Source organism: Staurois parvus, unplaced genomic scaffold (assembly GCF_062004578.1).
Source record: "Staurois parvus isolate SC_StPar_1 unplaced genomic scaffold, SC_StPar_1.0 ptg000783l, whole genome shotgun sequence".
NCBI classification, from domain to species: Eukaryota; Metazoa; Chordata; class Amphibia; order Anura; family Ranidae; genus Staurois; species Staurois parvus.
The window spans coordinates 3,117,142-3,136,215 of record NW_028318579.1 but is presented as its reverse complement, the minus strand read 5'-3'; the positions used below and the strand labels follow the sequence as shown (position 1 = coordinate 3,136,215).

Genomic DNA, 19,074 nt, shown 5'->3' with positions numbered 1-19,074 from the left:
CACTTGCTGTCGCAGGGCGATTTTTCAATTTTTTTGCACAAATGTTAAAATCGGTATTTACTTGCTAGAAAATTACCATTTTCTGAAAACGAAGGCGATTGGAGTATTATTTATTATTGGAGAATAAAACAGTGGCTGCTGTCATTTTTATGTCACACACAGGGGAGGACTGAAAACTCATGGGGCCCCCGGGCAATAGGAGATCATGGGGCCCCTGTGTCCTTGCCCAAACTTAAAAAAACCTATGAAAAAGGTACCAGGGGCATCTCATGGGGCCCCCTACTGACCCCGGGCCCTCAGGCAGTGCCCGAGTTTCCAAATGGTCAGTCCGCCCCTGGATATTTTTGCAGCTGTTTATCAAACACACATTTTCAGGAAAACAAAAAATACACTAAAAGAAATTTTAGCGCACACACACATAATGTAAATCTGAATTTTTTTGGTAAAATATAAAAGATGATGCTGTGTCGACTAAATAGATACCAAACAGGTCAAGATTTATAAATTGTACAGAACCGTGAAATGGCAACGAACTGTGGTGCATAAAATTGTCCATAGGTGATGCTTGAAAAGCCTTTACAGGTTATTATTTGGAGGTAATAATGAATGATGGCCCCAGAAATATTGATCTCACTCTTATGTTTACGGCAATACTTCACCTAGGTGTGTGAACACTGTTTACATATGCATGCCAGACCAGGGGCGGACTGACAACTCATGGGGCCCCCGGGCAATAGGGGATCATGGGGCCCCTGTGTCCTTCCCACACTCAAAAAAGCCTATAAAAAAGGTACCAGGGGTATTTCATGGGGCCCCCTACTGACCCTGGGCCCTCGGGCAGTGCCCGAGTGCTCGAATGGTCAGTCCACCCCTGTGCCAGACATATGTGTGCCTTTGCATTTGTGTGTATGCACAGGGGGAGCTTTTATTTTTTTTTCATTAAAATGTTTTTTTTTTATTTTACTTTTTTACACTTCTATTTTTTAACTTTATTGATATCACAAGGGAGACAACAAGCCCCCTTGTTATAGCTTTGGACAGTGACAGGTCCTCTTTACGGAGACCTCAGAGATCTGTTAGACCCCTGATGTCTCCCATGCCACCGAAAGCTGCTAACCATGCCACCCAAAGCTGCTAACCATGCACACATTGTGCTCAGTTAGCTGCTTCCCTGGCTGTAAGAGCCAGAGAATGACAGCTCTGAAACCTTAAGTGGCAAAATCATAATCGTTTCATTCATCACAGAGGAAAGGGAGGAATGGATGTTCTACCTTTTCCTCTGTAGTAGGCAGACCTGGCCATTTACTGCATTTCCGGGGCCCTTGGAGGATGGAGAGAGCCTTAGAACCACTGAGGATAATGGCAATAGTTGGGGGTGGCCCTTCACAGAGATTAAAAAGTGATCAGCAACCCAAAGAAGTTCTACAAACAACCTACTGATGGCTGAAAATCAGTACCAAGATCATGGCTACAGCTGCAATAACCACTTGAGATAACCACTAGCTGACAGGATGTTGAGATACGTACGGTTAGCTTTTTCTATATGTGTCCTAACCAGCAATTCTACAAATCTGCATAATAGGGTTCAATTCACACCTTCCCCCATCAAACTGGCTGGCAAAAGTGACACCAGGACCCAGAAGTGACATTTTACATATTGTTTCCGGGTCATTAGCAGGAAGAGGAGGTCTCCCTCCCCTCTACCTGGTGGTACCATGCCGGTTCTGAGTCCACCAATGGGCACAAGGAGCTCAGAAGACATGGTGGGGTGTACACAGGGTGGGTGACAACTGGCACTTATAGGGGATTTTGTGGACGCGGTCGGGAGACTTTATAGCTGCCTGATTGATACCACCTGACAGGTGAGAGTCGACTTGTCAGATTTACACACACTCCCAGCAGCTACAGCCATCTGGAGTGTGTGTAAAAAACCCCTCCTCCATCACCAATGTATGACATACAGCAGTAGTGGTAAAAGGGTTAATGAGAAAGAAACCACACGTAATGCACATTTTTTCTTGTTTTCTTGCCTAAGGCCCCATTCACATCTGAGAGACTTGGAATCACAGAAGAATTGGTGAGATTCTGCACAGGTTTCCAAATCTTGCTAAATTTGTGAAAAGACGTGCAACTATGGGTTTGGGTGTCATGTATTCTTAATGGCACCCCAAACACTGTGTGATTCGGCCATGATTGTCGCACGACAAAATGCACGTGAAAAACTTGATCTCAACATACATGAGGAAGCCTATTCAAGTGAATGGGATGCCCTATGCGTGACACACGGAAATCGCACCAAAAACGTGAATGGGGCTAAGACCTAGCTTTCCTTATATTACAAATCGCACAATAAAATGTGTTAAAAAACAAGCCCAGGTATTCATCCTTTGGCAATTACTGTGCTACACATTAGTGCCATTTAGTGTACTGGCCAGCTGCAGCAGCTTTCAGCGTCTCATAGAGTCTTCCAGGCTGCCGGCAGCAAAGCTGGTGCACCTGTGCCCTCCGCCTGCCACAGGGGCTAAATGCCCAGTGTGCATAGGTCCTAAATTGGAACACAGGCAAGTATTAAATGCTAAAGAAGTGAATAAATCAGCTCTTGAAGGTGAAAAACTGAGGGTTTAACCAATACACGCCCGGCCAATAGCCAAAAGGCGGCCGGCAAAATGTATTGGATTTCCGGGTTGGACGCTAAATGGCGTCCTCCCGCACATGCGCACTTTTCGCGCTTGCAGAGCCGCGCAGCGGCGCGATCTGTCACCGGCCATGTACCTCGGAGTATCGGCCCCATTGCCGGTACCATGTGACCTGCTGTGACCAATCACAGCAGGTCACATGAGAGTTGTATACAATGGATGGCTTCATTCATGCCATCCATTGTATACTAGTGTATATGTCATGTGATTAGCTGTGGCCAAATCACAGCTAAGCACAAAAAAAAACCCCAAAAAACCCTGAATGAATCAATGTCATTCAGGTAAATGCTTGCTTATAGCAAAGTAATTCTTTGCTATAAGCAAATTGTGTAAAAAAAAAAAAATACTGATCACTTCCCTAAAGTAGTACAATGTTACTATGGTAACATTGTACTACTTTGTACATAGTGAAATATGAAAAAAAATAAAAAAAAAAATAAAAAAAATGTAATAGAAAATTTTAAATAATAAAAAAAAAAAAAATATATATATATATATATATATTTTTTTTTTTTTTTTTTTTCATACTGTCACCAGTCAGTGTCCCTGATCACCGCCATGCCAGTTATATGATGACGCTGTACTGCACTGGTGACAGTATGTAAAAAAAAAATAGTGAAAATAATTTTTTGCATTTTTTCATTTTCCAAAAAATTATGACAAAAAAAATACAACTTAAAAAAACTCACCATGCCTCTTATGAAGTACGTCGGACTGTCTACTCTGCAAAAAGGGGTCATTTGGGGGATATCTGTACTATTCTGACATTTGGGGGATATCTGTACTGTTCTGACATTTGGGGGATATCTGTACTGTCCTGACATTTGGGGGATATCTGTACTGTTCTGACATTCTTGGACCTCAAGAAATTAGATTGGCTGTCAGTACTTCAGGATTGATCAATATTCAGATCTATACCATAGTTTGTGAACTCTATAACTTTCCTACAAACTAAATAATGCATCCTAATTTGGGTTATTTTCACCAAAGACATGTAGCAGAATACATCTCGGCCTAAATTTATGAAGAACAATTATTTATTTGCAAACTTTTATAACAGAAACAAAGAAAAACGTGTTTTTTTTCAAAATTTTCTGTCTTTTTTTGATAATTTAGCAAAAAATAAAAACCCCAGCGGTGATTAAATACCACCAAAAGAAAGCTCTAGTTGTGTGAAGAAAATGATAAAATTTTAGTTTGGGTGCAATGTTGTATGACCGCACAATTGTCATTCAAAGTGTGAGAGCGCTGAAACCTGAAAAATGGCCTGGGCAGGAAGGTGTAAAATTGCCCGGTATTCAAATGGTTAATATCACTTTACTTCATAGTCCATGGCCCTCATGCTAACCAAACCAAACCTCTAACCTTATCTATTACATTAGATTAACCCCATACTTACCTTTTTATGGAGAACTGATCAATTGGCACAAAAAACCACCAACCTATGCAGGTACCTAACAGCAGCAAATCACAAATCCCAATGGTGAAATCTACCAAACCAAAAAATAGTGCCCATGTTTCAACAATGTGTTTGTTTTTTGGCTGACATCCTACTATAAATAGGCCCACAATGATTTGAGAATTCACAGTAGAATATCCTTTTACTTACTTTCGAACCAGATTGTCCTTGGGGCCCAGGAAATCCTCGTTCACCCTACAAGAAAAAAGGGACAGCGTGCATTAGAGAAACGTTTGGAGATTTCCATATCAGGTTGGGTAAAGGCTGAACGTAGTGTCATTCTATGGAAGTACTGAACAGAAGAGTCAACTGTGAGAAGGAAAATGTCACTCCCCAGAATAATATCTTCAATTTAAATTGATTTATTCATGCTTTTTATTTATGTGTTGTTGATTTATCTAGTAGAAGACTACCCGATAAAAAGGCCAATGCTGAAATGTGTAGATGTCAAATATTGACACATGGAGGCCTATCTATAAAGAAGCTTTGAAGTGAATGAACAGAAAGACTTCTCTATCAAAGGTCTTGTGTTGATATTTGAGATATGGACATTTAAGTGTACAAGATATTTTATTTTCCTTTAATTTATACTTTTTTGCTGTGAGTTATAAGTACATCATATGGCTTGTAGACACCTGACCATGAAACCAGTAGGAGCTTGTTGGGCATCCCATTCCTATGCCATGGATGCCCTTCATTCCTTACCACTATAAGACCCTCCACTCTGGGAAGGCTTTACACAAGTGTTTGGCATGTTTCTGTGGAAATGTATGCCCATTCATCATCCAAAAGAACATTTGTGGGGCCAGTCACTGATGTTGGATGAGATGACTTGGCTTGCAATTAGCACTAAAACTCATCCCAAGAGTGTTCAGTAGCGTTGAGGTCAGGGCTCTGGGCAGCTCACTCGAGTTCTTCCACAACAAGCTCATCAAACCGTATCTTGGTAGGGATGGAGAATTTTTGAAAACTTCCTTTTTTTTATTTGTTTGGAATCTCTGTTAGCAATGGGTTGTGGTCAGCCTAGCTGTGCCTCAACGGGATTGTTTCTCTAAGCACTGTCTGTATCTTGTATGCCAAATGTTGACTGAGCTCACTCAAGCAAGGTGTACTAGAGAGGTACAGTGTCTTTCTATGTTATTGATTTTGGCTAGCCAATCAGAGGGCATGGGAAAGCTGCTGAGGCATGCTGGGAGAATAAGTAAATATCTGAGCCTCTTCCTTTTCTGTCTCTCTTGAGTTTTTGCCTGTGAGGATATCAGCGTAAGGCCCCAGTTACTGCACACCTGAACTCACAGCTCCAAAATGCTCAACATCCAAAATCCTATGTATAATGACAGTGACTGTTCACATGTGAGAGCCCAAACATCTGTAGCTCAAAGCAGGAAGCTCCAAATGCTGCATGAGCTACTTCTGAGACAGATTGGGGCATTTTTTCTCCATAGACGTCAATGGGAAATGTCTGAAAATGATCAAATTGAGTGTAATTTCCTTCATTTTTGAGCCTGTAAGAACTGGTCTCCTCCTCCTAATGCTTTCTGCTGGGTAAAATGAAATGTATCAAGCTTGAAAACACTTGCAAAATGCTTGCAGTACACATCTAAAATGCTCATAAAATACTCAAATGAAAATCCCTGAAAAATCACTCTGCTCCGGTGTGAATGCAGCCTTAGGGTCACCACACACATTATATAATCTGGCCATACAATCTGTACACTCAACTTTGGATCTACAAACATTATGCCATATATAAACCTACTAAACTATCCAGTCAATGTGTATACAATCAGGCAGTCTCTTGCACTACATACTTGTTCGTAGATCCAACGGAGACTGTACAATCAGATATGTCTGAAATGTAATATGTCTGGTGAGCTTAAAAGGCTGTTCTCTCCTAGGCTTTGGAAGGTGCAAGGATCTCCCCTTCTGGTAGGATCCCCTGAGGGTGTTGGCTGTTGGAGAAGGCCTATAGAAAGCAAAGTTGCAACTATGGCCCCTTTTAGTTGGGGTGGACTCAGTCAAGCTATGCAGAGGGGACACGGGCACAGCCCATTGTTTTTTATGGGGCAGTCGGATAGAAACGAACTACCTGTCCGATTCTATCCAACTGTCATCCGATCCAATCTGCCGGATGGATGGGGAACGATCCCCATCCGTCTGTTTTTAGCGTACAGGATTGGATCGGATGCTGGCGGGTGTCAGTGGACACGTTTGCTGACACCCGCTGCTCCATAGAGAGCTGTAGATGGTCAGATCAGGTCCACCTTTCAGTTTTACAGGCAGACCTGATCGGACTGTCAGTGTGAAAGGGACCTATCTCCCACATATGGAAATGTGGTAGAGGTATGGTTGAGTGGGAAAATATACACCTTTCCATGCTGTCCTATCTTGGAATTGAAGATTGAGATACCACTTAAACCTCAAAAGCTATCCTTGCCTTTTCAAAAGCTATCCTTGCCTTTTCCCGATAATCCTGGCAAACCAGCAAGACCAGCTTCTCCTTGAAGGCCTGGAGGTCTGCCTTTTCCGTCTCTGCTTGGCTCACCCTAAATGCATGAGTCCGGGCCAGCACAGACTTTGATTTGAAGGTACTCTTCAGAGGCTTTGAAAGATTATGGCCAGTTTAGAGAACGAGATCCAGTCTACTTTTGGGAATCTCCTGTTCTGCACCTCACCTTCCTTCCCATATCGCATTTGCAATAAACCTTTTTTTTCCGACTTTAAAACTTACTAAAGCAACTGGTGGCCACCATTCTTTCCATTCAGAGAAAAAGCACACCCAAGAATAAAAGTTTCTGGAACTTTATTGTAAAGAAATAGAGACATCTGGCATTCATAATAGAGTTGATGGTAAAATAAAGTCTTCAAAATACTGTATGTCAATCTAGATACTGATTGCACAACATCTTTATGGAGCTGGCTTTGAAGGCAGTCATGTTGGAACAGAAAAAGGCCTTCCCAAATTTGAAACCACAAGGTTGGAAGTGCACAATTGTTTAAGTGGTTTTTATAAGGTGTAGCATTAACTAAAAGTGACACTAAACTCACTAAAAGTATATATTCTAACTCAAAAAAGTCCCTTCTATTGCTCTCAGCCTCCTTTGCTGCTGTGCTCCAACTTCCAGTTAGAGGGTGGCTACGTTCATTCTCCATGGTCCAACTGTATGTAGGAATGTTCACTCCCAAGATGGACTATGGGATTTGTAGTAGTAGAAGTGTATATTTATTGTTTTTTTTTTATATACAGTATAAGATACTTTAACTCACCCGTTCACCATCCTTGCCTTTTCCCGGTAATCCTGGCAAACCAGCAAGTCCAGCTTCTCCTTGAGGACCTGGAGGCCCACCTTTTCCGTCTCTGCCTGGTTCACCCTAAAAATTTACAACATATTTTTTTATTCACATTAAGATTACATTCTTTGACAGATGACCCATATTCTTCCTCATTCCCTACTGAGAGACAGAGAAATGGTAGAATCTCTTTAATCCTTGTATTTCATTCTACAAGAAATCATCTGTACCATTTTCCCCCACCACTATGAAGCGTGATATTAGATGTTCCATGGGTCAGAAATAACTCTTTTGCTTTTTGTTTGAACTGAAGCACCTAGGCGTCTTCTGCTTCTCTTCTATCAATTCTGTTTCTCCCGAAGAAATTGAGGAGGAATGGAACACAGAAAAGGATCCGCATACAGATGATTCACTCTCTACAGCTTTTGTGCCTTAAAAAGGAAAGAATACTGTATTTCTGATTCCAGTGAGAGCAGATTTTGGGCTATACTTGCATTGTATCCAAACCCAAGAACAAAAATGTAATACAGTATATTGCAGTGTACAAATTAGCTGCATTTTCGTTTTTTAGGACTTGTTGCAACTTGCAGGTTGGGGGCAGTAAAACCCTGCAGTTCATCCACATCTTTAATATCCCTCAACTGCTATCCCTGGTGCTGCAGAGGCATTGCTGGGAGTAGAGACATGCTGTAGCCGTAACACCCTGCTTCTCAGCCACAGCAGAAATAACACCCCCATCGCGTTCACTAGGTGGTACCACCCATTTGAGTGTAGTACCCTCCTAGTTAGGTTGCTAGGTACATTTGGTTTTTGGCTCTTTCTGTAGTCAAGGAAGCAGAGATCATTTGCTTTGATCTCTCTGGGCTTCAGAGGCATAGAGATTAATTGATTCCCCCTGCCTCTAGAAGAAAATTCAAATATCCAATATGAATATGCAGCAGGGCGTAGCCAATACCTGGGGAGGTGAGTCCAGATGGCTGAACCATGGTTAAGTAGACTGGACAGGGCTTCTGTTAGAAACCAAGGTGCCAGATAGAGCCAACCTGACCCCCCCCCCCTCCAAAAAACAAAAACAAAAAACCCAGAGTTTACTATGCTTCAGTTATGAATGAACACAGTGAGTGATCGGTACTACTCACTCACTGTGTTCATTCAGAGAAGGAAGTGCTGGTAAATATGACATATTTATCAGACTCTTCCCCTACTCTCCATTATGAAGGATCCTGTTGTGTACTTGCAGCTGTTGGTACAAAGGAAAGGAGGGAAGCCAGCAGCACTGTGCGGGTGGGGGCACACAGGGGGCCCAGTCAGCAGAGGGAAACGTATGGCACACAGGGAGGGTGATGGGTGCGGCGGGGAGGGCAATTACTGGAACTGATCCCCTGTATGGGTGTCTCTGCAGCAGCTGAGAGCCAGCGGGAGGGAGAGGAGAAGAAGCCAGCTTTCAGCTGCTGCAGAGATTACATACAGGGGATCGGTTCTAGTAATAACCCTCCCACTGTGCCAGTCAGCCTCACTGCCCACATCCAGCTGCTTGGTCCCCAGGAGGACTGGTTGTAACCCCTTATCAATGGCCCTGAGTCTGGAGCCCTGGGGAGATTGTCTTCTTCCTTGTAAGGGAATGGATCTGTGAGCTTCAGGGGGCTGCTTGCCGCTGAAGATCCTCCTGGACTGAATGTTGGACCGATCCTATGAACTCATTCTGCCTCAGGATCTGTGAGTAATACCTCTACGTGTGCTAAAGCTGCTTCATAGTCCCCAGCAGTGAACCTATAGATTGTTCCAGTCTACCTTTACTTGTGCTAAAGCAGCTTCATGGTCTTTAGCTGTGAGCTCATAGACTGCTCCAGCCTACCTTCACTCAAGTCCAGGGGCGGACTGACAACTCATGGGGCCCCCGGGCAATAGGGGATCATGGGACCCCTGTGTCCTTGCCCAAACTCAAAAAAGCCCATGAAAAAGGTACCAGGGGCATCTCATGGGGCCCCCTACTGACCCCGGGCCCTCGGGCAGTGCCCGAATTTCCAAATGGTCAGTCCGCCCCTGATCAAGTCTGAAGTGTCCTCTGCTGACTGAGCTCTATGTTTAGGTATATCCCAAACCCCTTTACCCTCTCCTGTGACACAGGCTGCGAGCCTGGCTGCCTCTGTACTATTGGGAAGGAATCAGCTAAACCTAGCGGCTCCTACAGGAGTACCACTGCACAAGTGAATAGGGCCCTGGGGCGGACTGACAACTCATGGGGCCCCCGGGCAATAGGGGATCATGGGGCCCCTGTTTCCTTGCCCAAACTCAAAAAAGCCTGTGAAAAAGGTACCAGGGGCATCTCATGGGGCCCCCCACTGACCCCGGGCCCTCGGGGAGTGCCCGAGTTTCCAAATGGTCAGTCCACCCCTGAAACCCATAAGTGTGCACAACATGTGTGGTTGCGGTGCAGTTGTCCGGTGTTTAGAAGGTTAAAACAGGCAGTAAGGAGACGATACATCTCTTCACTGCCCTTCTATTGCTGTTTGAAGAGCGATCTGAATAGGGATTGTGCTTCAAACAGCAACACAAGTACATTGCTCAAAAAAATTAAAGGCAGACTTTTTAATCCGAGTATAACATCAAGTCAATGAACCTCCTGGGATATTGATCTGGTCAGGTAAGTAGCAGAGGGGGTTGTTCATCAGTTTCAGCTGCTTTGGTGATAATGAAATGAACAACAGTTGCACTAGATGGACAACAATGAGACAACCCCCAAAACAGGAATGGTTTTACAGGTCGAGGCCACTGACATTTTTTTCCCTACTCATTTTTCTGACTGTTTTCACTAGTTTTGCATTTGGCTAGGGTCAGTGCCACTACTGGTAGCATGAGGCCATACCTGGACCCTACAGAGGTTCCACAGGCAGTCCAACTCCTCCAGGATGGCACATCAATACATGCCATTGCCAGAAGATTTGCTGTGTCTCCCAGCACAGTCTCAAGAACATGGAGGAGATTCCAGGAGACAGGCAGTTACTCTAGGAGAGCTTGACAGGGCCATAGAAGGTCCTTAACCCATCAGCAGGACTGGTATCTGCTCTTTTGTGTGAGGAGGAACAGGATGAGAACTCTCAAAGCCCTATAAAATGACTTTCAGCAGGCCACTGGTATGAATTTCTCTGACCAAACAATCAGAAACAAACGTCATGAGGGTGGCCTGAGGGCCCGACGTCCTCTAGTGGGTCCTGTGCCCGACACCATAGAGCTCAATTGGCATTTACCATTGAACACCAATATTGGCAGGTCCACCACTGGCGCCCTGTGCTTTTCACAGATGAGAGCAGGTTCACCCTGAGCACATGTCACAGACGTGAAAGGGTCTGGAGAAGCCATGGAGAACATTATGCTGCCTGTAACATGGTTCAGCATGACCATTTTGGTGGTGGGTCAGTGATGGTCTGGGGAGGTATATCTATGGAGTGGCGCACAGACCTCTACAGGCGGGACAATGGCACCCTGACTGCCATTAGGTATCGGGATGAAATCCTTGGACCCATTGTCAGACCCTACGCTGGTGCAGTGGGTCCTGGGTTCCTCCTGGTGCACGACAATGCTCGGCCCAATGTGGCGAGAGTATGCCGGCAGCTCCTGGAAGATGTAGGAATTGATACCATTGAATAGCCCCCACGCTCACATGACCTAAATCCAATAGAACACCTCTGTGATATCATGTTTTGGTCCATCCGACGCCTTTGTAGGTCGATCATTTTCATTTCCATCAAACGATGGGGCGTCCTTACATTCCTATCACATTACCCAATCCATATCAGTATAGATATCCAGCAGGAGATTTTTCGCCATTGAGATCTGATGGGTTTTCAAAGTCTTACTTAAATTTTTTTGAGCAGTGTATAAACAAGGCCTTACGTTTTTTTTTTCCCTGGTAATCTTGCCAGTAACACACTTCCTGCCCTAGGGTGACAACGCTCACCTACTGTGATACCTATGGAGGAGCAGCTTTGTCACCCTACAACATAAAATGCCTTAGGACTACAGAACACCTCCCCATCCTCTTTTCTCCATAACATAGGTGGAGATGTTCTGCAGTCCACAGAAAGTGCTGGGAACAATGCTAAAAAAAGTAAAAGAAAGCTAGGGAGAGCAGGTAACAATGCATGAGATGTAGGTACAGCAAAAGCAGAGATCACTGGAAGATATCAGCACACATGATTTATGTCAGGATCAACTGATATTTTTTTGCATTTCCCAAACTTATAACAAAACACTTTACATACACTTTAACCACTTTAGGACAGGTATGTTACACCCCATCTGTGATAGTGTGACTGACAATGACTCCATCAAGTAGCACTGCACCCAAATGCATTTTACATCTTTTTTAAAGACAAACAGAGATTACATTAGATGTTTTTACAATATTTCCCCTACTTTCTATAAAACATAGAAAACAAATTGTGCTCCATAAAAACAACTATACCGTCTTTTTCCAGAACAGTCTATATTTCTCCTGAGGTTACCTGTGGTTTTTTCTTTGTTTCCCAAACAATTCTTCTGGCAGTTGTGGCTGCAATCTTTCTTGGTTTACCTGACCTTGGCTTGGTATCAAGAGATCTCCAAAATTTTCCACTTCTTAACCACTTCCCGACCGGCCGTTGCATATAAACGGCTGGACGGTGGCAGTGCAGGGTCGGGTGGCAGTTTATAAACGGCCTCCCCGCACCCTGCTCGTGCACGCTCCCTCGGAGCGCGCAGCACCGCGATCCGATGCCCGCTGTGTCCTCCGGACACAGTGAAACACCGATCGTCGGACGGGACCTGATCATGTGATCACTGATTGGCCAATCAGTGATCAGATGCAAAGTAGTAAGCAAGATGTCACTTGTGACATCATTGCTTACTACGTGTGAAATCTGTGAATGATCACAGAGGTCACATGGTACAAGGCTATTCACAACAGCCTTGTAGCATGTGACAAGCTGTGACCAATCACAGCTCACTCAGTACTTCTCAATGAGTGCAAGAATGCAGACAGAGAGAAGGAGAAATGATTGCTTTTACAGCCTTTATGGGTGTAAAAGCAATCAGTGTAAAAAAACAAAACAAAATCTTCATCACCCCCCACAAGTAGTACAGTGTCACCATGGTGACACTGTACTGCTAGGGTGACAGTATGTAAAAAAAAAAATAAATAAATAATATAATAAAATAAAAATGCAATAAAAAATGTTTAAAAATTATAATTTTTGGTTATAAACTAATTTGGATTTTTTTTTTACTAAAAAGATAACGGAATAAATTTTGGCCAAGATTTATGATGAAATATTATTTATTTGCAAAATTTTATTAAAAAAACTTTTTTTCAAAATTTTTGGACTTTTTCATTTACATAGCAAAAAAAATAAAAATCCCAGCGGTGAATAATTACCACCAAAATAAAGCTTTATCGGTCTCAAAAAAATGGTAAAAAATTCATTTGGGTGCAGTGTTGCATGACCGCGCAATTATTCAAAGTGTGATAGCACTGAAAGCTGAAAATTGCCCTGGTCAGGAAGGGGGTAAAAGTGTCCGGTCTGGAAGTGGTTAATAAGCGACTGAACAGTACTGACTGGCAGATTCAAGGCTTTGGATATTTTTTTTTATATCATTTTCCATCTTTATAAAGTGCCATTACCTTGTTACGCAGGTTACTGACAGTTCTTTTCTGCTCCCCATGGCTCAGTATCTAGCCTGCTCAGTGAATCCACGTGAGAGCTAACAAACGCATTAACTATTTATACACAAGCGCTAGTTGCATTTTAAAAAGCCACAGATGTTTAATTTTTATTGTAACCTGTGTTGGTCACCTTGTTTGTATGTACCAAGGCCAAACATTCCAGGGGAGGGAAAATCGCATGCTACTCGGTGCATTTTGTGTCCATACATTTTGTATTAACGAAAATAGCACTGCAAAGTATCGGTGCTCAGTATCGGCGAGTACTTGACTGAAAATATCAGTACTCGTACTCGCTGATCAAAAAATAGGTGCATCCCTAGTTAATATGTCTGTGATTCCATTCGAACAGCAAGTCTTGCCAAAATTTCTGAACTTTTGAACAATATTAGTTTTTTCAATGATGTTAAGAAAGACTTTTCTGTCGAACAATTGTTGTATGAAGGTTCGCACAAAAATCTAAACATGGATGGCCATTACTGGGCAGGAAATGTATAAAAAGCTTCCAGTCCAGTACTGTTAGGTTAACCAGCAGGCAGACTATCAAATGTACTTCTTGTCTGGTACAAGAAGGAGAGAGCAAAGAGAGGAAATAGAGAAGGGATTGGATAACCAATAAATTGCATACTGCAATTTGTCACCCTAAAAGGGATCCTGAATGACACAACCAAACCAAAGCTTCACTTTTGGGTGGTCTTGGCCTTCAAATATTCACTTGAACAGCACTACAGCCCGGCGAAGGAACAAAATACATCCTCACATTTTTTTGGTTTACACAATGGTCACGAGCCTTGACCTACACCCGAGATATCAGCGTATGACCGCTGAACGTAAAATGGACGATTTCCTCTTTGTTCCTTGCTGCTGTTCCGCAGCCAAGCTCGCTGTAAACGTGTGCGCTCAGCATCACTGCCCGCATTCCCAATTCCCCCTCCTATCCGGCAAACAGATGGAGAAAATAAATAAGCTCTGTCTGATCTGATGAACTTTTCAGTTTCAGTTTTCTGTACAAATATCAGGAGATCAGGCGGACAGACTACAGATGGAAATGTCTCTGCCCTCTCCCGTAATCTCTGCTTTACATGCAGGATGAAAAACGCTAAGATGTCTTGAAAATGATTGATAAAGAAAGAAAAAGCTTCTGCAGGCTCACCTTTTCACCCCTCTGTCCATCTTTTCCTGCTAGGCCGGGATCTCCTGGACTTCCCTGAAAAGCAAAGATAGACATGTTAGAAGAGTACCGGAACCAAAACAAGATAAGACTTTAGATACAGATTCTGAAGGCATATCTCTGTCCATCATGTTATCCCCAGGGAGGGGGGGGCCTGGAGTAATATAAAGAATGTGAGAATGCTGAGAGTGCCTAGAATGTAATGCAAGTCCAGTAAACCTGTATTGCTCATAGCTAAAGATCACAAGTAAAGCCAGGCAGCACCGTGGCTAAATGGTTAGCACTTCCGCCTGGCAGTACTAGGGGTCGTTGGTTCAAATCCCAACCATGGCACCACCTGCCTGGAGCTTGCATGTTCTCCCTGTGCCTGTGTGGGTTTCCTCTCACCCTCCAAAGATTGGATCCTGTAAGTTAGGGACTTTAGATTGTACGCCCCTTGAGGGTTAGGGACTGATGTGAATGTACTATATATATGTAAAGCACTGCGTAAATTGATGGTGTTATATAAGTACCTGTAATAAATAAAAGCCTTGTTGCTCTCATCTTTCTCTACAAAACCAATAAGTATGATTTTGAATTCTATCAACCTTTCTCAACCCTTTTAACACAGAGGAACCCTTGAAATTGTTGGTTATGTGTTAGAGAAGACACTGGTAGTGATGAGGAAGAATTATGACTTTACTTGTGTGGCTTAAGTTACAAACATACAGAGCACATTTCAGCAGACTGTATAACAGTGGTAGCAGACATATTACTTCCTGAAGATAGAGAGAAGAAGAGATAGAACCAACAAGTTTTACACATATGCACAACTAGTAACCTTTAGTGTACAGTGCCATCTACTGGTCAAATGATATTAACACACAATACTATATAGTACATTATAGTACTTGCTGTTGCATTCCCAACAGAAATAACTTTCTAGGCTCAGGGAACCATTACTGATTATTACTATACCAAAGCCTCATAGTACATTAGTGTGATGGTCACTTAGAAGAATGCTTTTTTTTCCATTTTTGGCCATTGGATAGATTCTCCTACTTACAGATAGTTAAAAAGATCATTGTTCATAGTGGCTACTCAACTGAGAAACAGACGTTGCTAATTGCTCAAGGAACTTGCCAAATCCCTTCATCGGGGCTTGTGTGGTAAACCAAGCTGGAATATTCACATGATATCTAGAAGTATCCATCAGCAAGTCCACATCCATCTGCTTGGCCAGTAAGCGGAATGGATCTGCTGTTTTTTAATTTAATTTATCTGCAATTCTTCCGGCTCAGCTTACATAAGTCCTGATGAAGAGGGACCAGAGAGTCCCTGAAACACGGGTTTTCCTGTGACTTCTGCCAAGATTTACTGGACTTACATTATATCCTTGTTACTCTCATCTTTCTCTACCAAACCAATAAGTAGCATTTTGAATTCTATCAACCTTTCTCAACCCTTTTAACACAGAGGAACTGTCATGTTTCACATGACTGTCATATGTTTTTAAGTGTTCTTTGTATTTTGTCTCTGCTCCTCCCTTTCCTCTGGTTTAGTTCATGCTGTAAAGATAGCCCACCCCTTTTCCCAGTAAGGCATTTCGGCTTCAAGCCTCATGTCATGAAGCAGATCACATTATGATCTTTTGACCTATCAAATGTTCATTGTTGTAAGATTCTCTCAGTTTATGGAATAAACTTCACAAGATCTACAAGATGTCTTCTGGATTGAGTCACTGCCTGTGATATTCAACTAAGATTGGAGTTATCGCTATCTCATCACAACTGTAAGTTACAGAGATCACACTTTCAATGCTTAGATTGGAGAGACAGAACAGTCAAAAGTTGAAATAACTTTCCAGGCTCAGGGAACCATCACTGATTATTACTATATCAAATCCTCAGAGTACATTAATGTGATGGTCACTTAGAAGAATGTTTTTTTTTTTTAATTTTTGGCCATTGAGAAGATTATCCTACTTACAGATAGTTAAAAAGATCATTGTTCATATTGTCTACTCAACTGAGAAACAGACGTTGCTAATTTCTCAAGGAACCCTTAGTAACCTCTGGGGCCATGGAACCCTGAGTGAGAAAGGCTAATATACAGTATAAAGGAAATCTTCCTGCACTGTTTGGAAAAGGTAGACATGATCAGGGGCGGACTGACCATTTGGAAACTTGAGCACTGCCCGAGGGCCCGGGGTCAGTAGGGGGCCCCATGAGATGCCCCTGGTACCTTTTTCATAGGCTTTTTTGAGTTTGGGCAAGGACACAGGGGCCCAATGATCCCCTATTGCCCGGGGGCCCCATGAGTTGTCAGTCCGCCCCTGGACATGATGACTAGATAAGGGGTTGGGGGATCAAGTAAAAGACAGAGGGGGTTGTGAGTTGCTTGACTGGCATTTTTTTTTTTGCTACAATTGTGATTGGCTAAGGCCTGTTCATGTGTTGCTGGCCATGCTGGTTTTAAGCTAACCAGCTTTGACAAAATGGAACCTCTACCTACCCTTTAGTTTTTCCTTTAATTATCAGGTAATCTCTGCAAATTAAATTGTGCCTAAGCTGTACCCTACAAGCGTTGAATTCATCCTGAAAAACAGCACTGCATTTTCTGTGCCTTACACCTTATATTTGTATCTCTGAAGAAGGATCTTCTAAGGCACAGGTGTCAAACTGGTGGCCCTCCAGCTGTTGTCAAACTACAAGTTCCATGAGGCATTGCAAGATTGAGAGTTACAAGCATGACTCCCGAAGGCAGAGGCATGATGGGACTTGTAGTTTTGCAACAGCTGGAGGGCCACCAGTTTGACACCCCTGTTCTAAGGGATGTCTGGCCCGTTGGGCCATTTTACGTGGCCCTCGCACCTCTCCTGCAGCTGCTGTGCCCGTATTCACCTTACCTCAGCAGTCAGCAGAGAAGAGGACAGAACTCCTCCGCCAGATCCTGCACTTCTCCATGCAGCCATGGAGGGGCTTGTCTATGTTCCCCCTTTCCTGGTCTCAGCAGTCAGCAGCAGAGAGTAGGACAGACTTTTTCATACAGATCCTGCGCCTCCCTGTACAGCTGCAGCACCCCCTCATCTCTGCCTCCCCTCAGCATGCAGCTGACTCCAGCCCTCTGGTCCTCTTCCAGACCCTGAACTTTATGCTTCCCAAGTCCGCCCCCAGCGTCCTCCCGGCAGCAGCACAAGGTGAGGGGGCTGCACAGTGATGTAAGGGAGGGTAGGGGATTTTTGAATTCTGATAGTGGGGAAGCTCTTGACAATTGATGGAAGAGAAGGTGGGGTTCTCTGGAAATCTGATCTTACAGATACAACTGGCTGTTTGAGGAGAACCATAATGTTTTTGGCTGGCCTGGAATGAAATTGAGTTTGACACCCCTGTTCTAAGGAATTGCTGCCTCTGTAGCTCTAACATAAAATTTTCAGATTTGGAGTGAGATTTGGGGACATCAATGCTCTGCTGCTCTCTGTTATTCTTGCTGGAGAGGAAGCTGTACCTGAGGACCTACAGTGAGAGAATCTTCCTGTTTCTGCTATATTCATTCTGTGGATCTGTGCTTACTATACCTCTCCTGCTGCTAGTTGTCCAGTCATTAGATTTATTTTTATTTTATTTCAGGTACTTATATAGTGCCGTCAATTTACTAATACTTTATATATATATTGTACATTCACATCAGTCCCTAACCCTCAAGGGGCGTACAATCTAAGGTCCCTAACTCACATTCATAAATACACATACTAGGGACAATTTAGACAGGAGCCAATTAACCTACCAGATGACATGTCAGTAGCATTGGGCTTGATGTTCGAGGCAAACATTGGCCATCCGTGTGTTTTCCGAACACACGAATGATAAGGGCGTTTGGCGGGCTATTTGCCTGCTGCGCCCCACAATGCACTGTATTCTGACATTGTATTGTAATTGGCCAAAGCAATGCACCTGACCACAGGTCAGATGCAATTCTTTGGCCAAGCATGATAATGTCACAAGGGGGTGGGGGTGACCCCATCCCCTTGTGACATCATTACAGTATTTAAGAACTGTCACCCGGGCGCAGCTGTCAGACGGCGGGAGCCAGTTTCGAGAGTGGAACAGGGGTTATTTTGACCACGGTTGTGGAGAAGAGGTTGTGGGAGCCCCCCTGCTCCAAAGCACGCCCCCACCATGTTGAGGGCATGTGGTCTGGTATGGTTCAGGAGAGGGGGGGCGAGTGTCCCCCTGTCCTGTCAGGCTGATTGCTTGATAAGGGTCTGGTGTGGATTTTGGGGGGGGCACCCCACTCCACTTTTTGTAAATTTTGTCGTGGGAGGTGCCCTTAAAAATCCATACCAGACCCGAAAGGCTTGGTATGGATGGGGAAGGGGGGGAGCCACAGTTTTTTTTCTTTTACATCTTCTAATTGCCAGGCAATGCCAGCAATTCTTTTTACCCTGCTGACAGCTGAAACAGTAAAGAATGTTTTCACTACTAAAATACTGCATGACTTAAAGCGGAGCTCCACCCAAAAGGTGAAGTTCCGCTTTCAGCCCTTATCTTCCGCTCCCCGTTAAGGATTGGCACATTTGGAAACCACGGGGGGAAACCACCCGCTCCCACTTCCTAAGGTGATCGGAAGCGGAAGTTGCTCTCCCCCCTCCCTCCCCATAGTCTTCTAGGACACGTGACAGGTCCCCGAAGACTAGGGGACCATTCACAAAGTGCATCGCTAATCGCACATGTGCAGTGGGCACCTGGCTGTGAAGCTGCAAGCTGTACTGAAGATGCCG

The 19,074-nt window shown here is 43.7% G+C and overlaps 1 protein-coding gene across 1 annotated transcript in view; it reads right to left on the bottom strand.

The window, feature by feature from the left end:
• COL22A1 (collagen type XXII alpha 1 chain) overlaps positions 1-19,074 on the bottom strand; it is a 665,084-nt gene that overhangs the window by 186,260 nt on the left and 459,750 nt on the right. The window contains exons 38-40 of the mRNA XM_089654647.1: positions 14,298-14,351; positions 7,423-7,527; positions 4,306-4,350 (exon numbers count right to left, since the gene is read on the bottom strand). Coding sequence (XP_089510773.1) covers positions 4,306-4,350; positions 7,423-7,527; positions 14,298-14,351 — 204 coding nt within the window. The remainder of the gene's footprint in view (positions 1-4,305; positions 4,351-7,422; positions 7,528-14,297; positions 14,352-19,074) is intronic.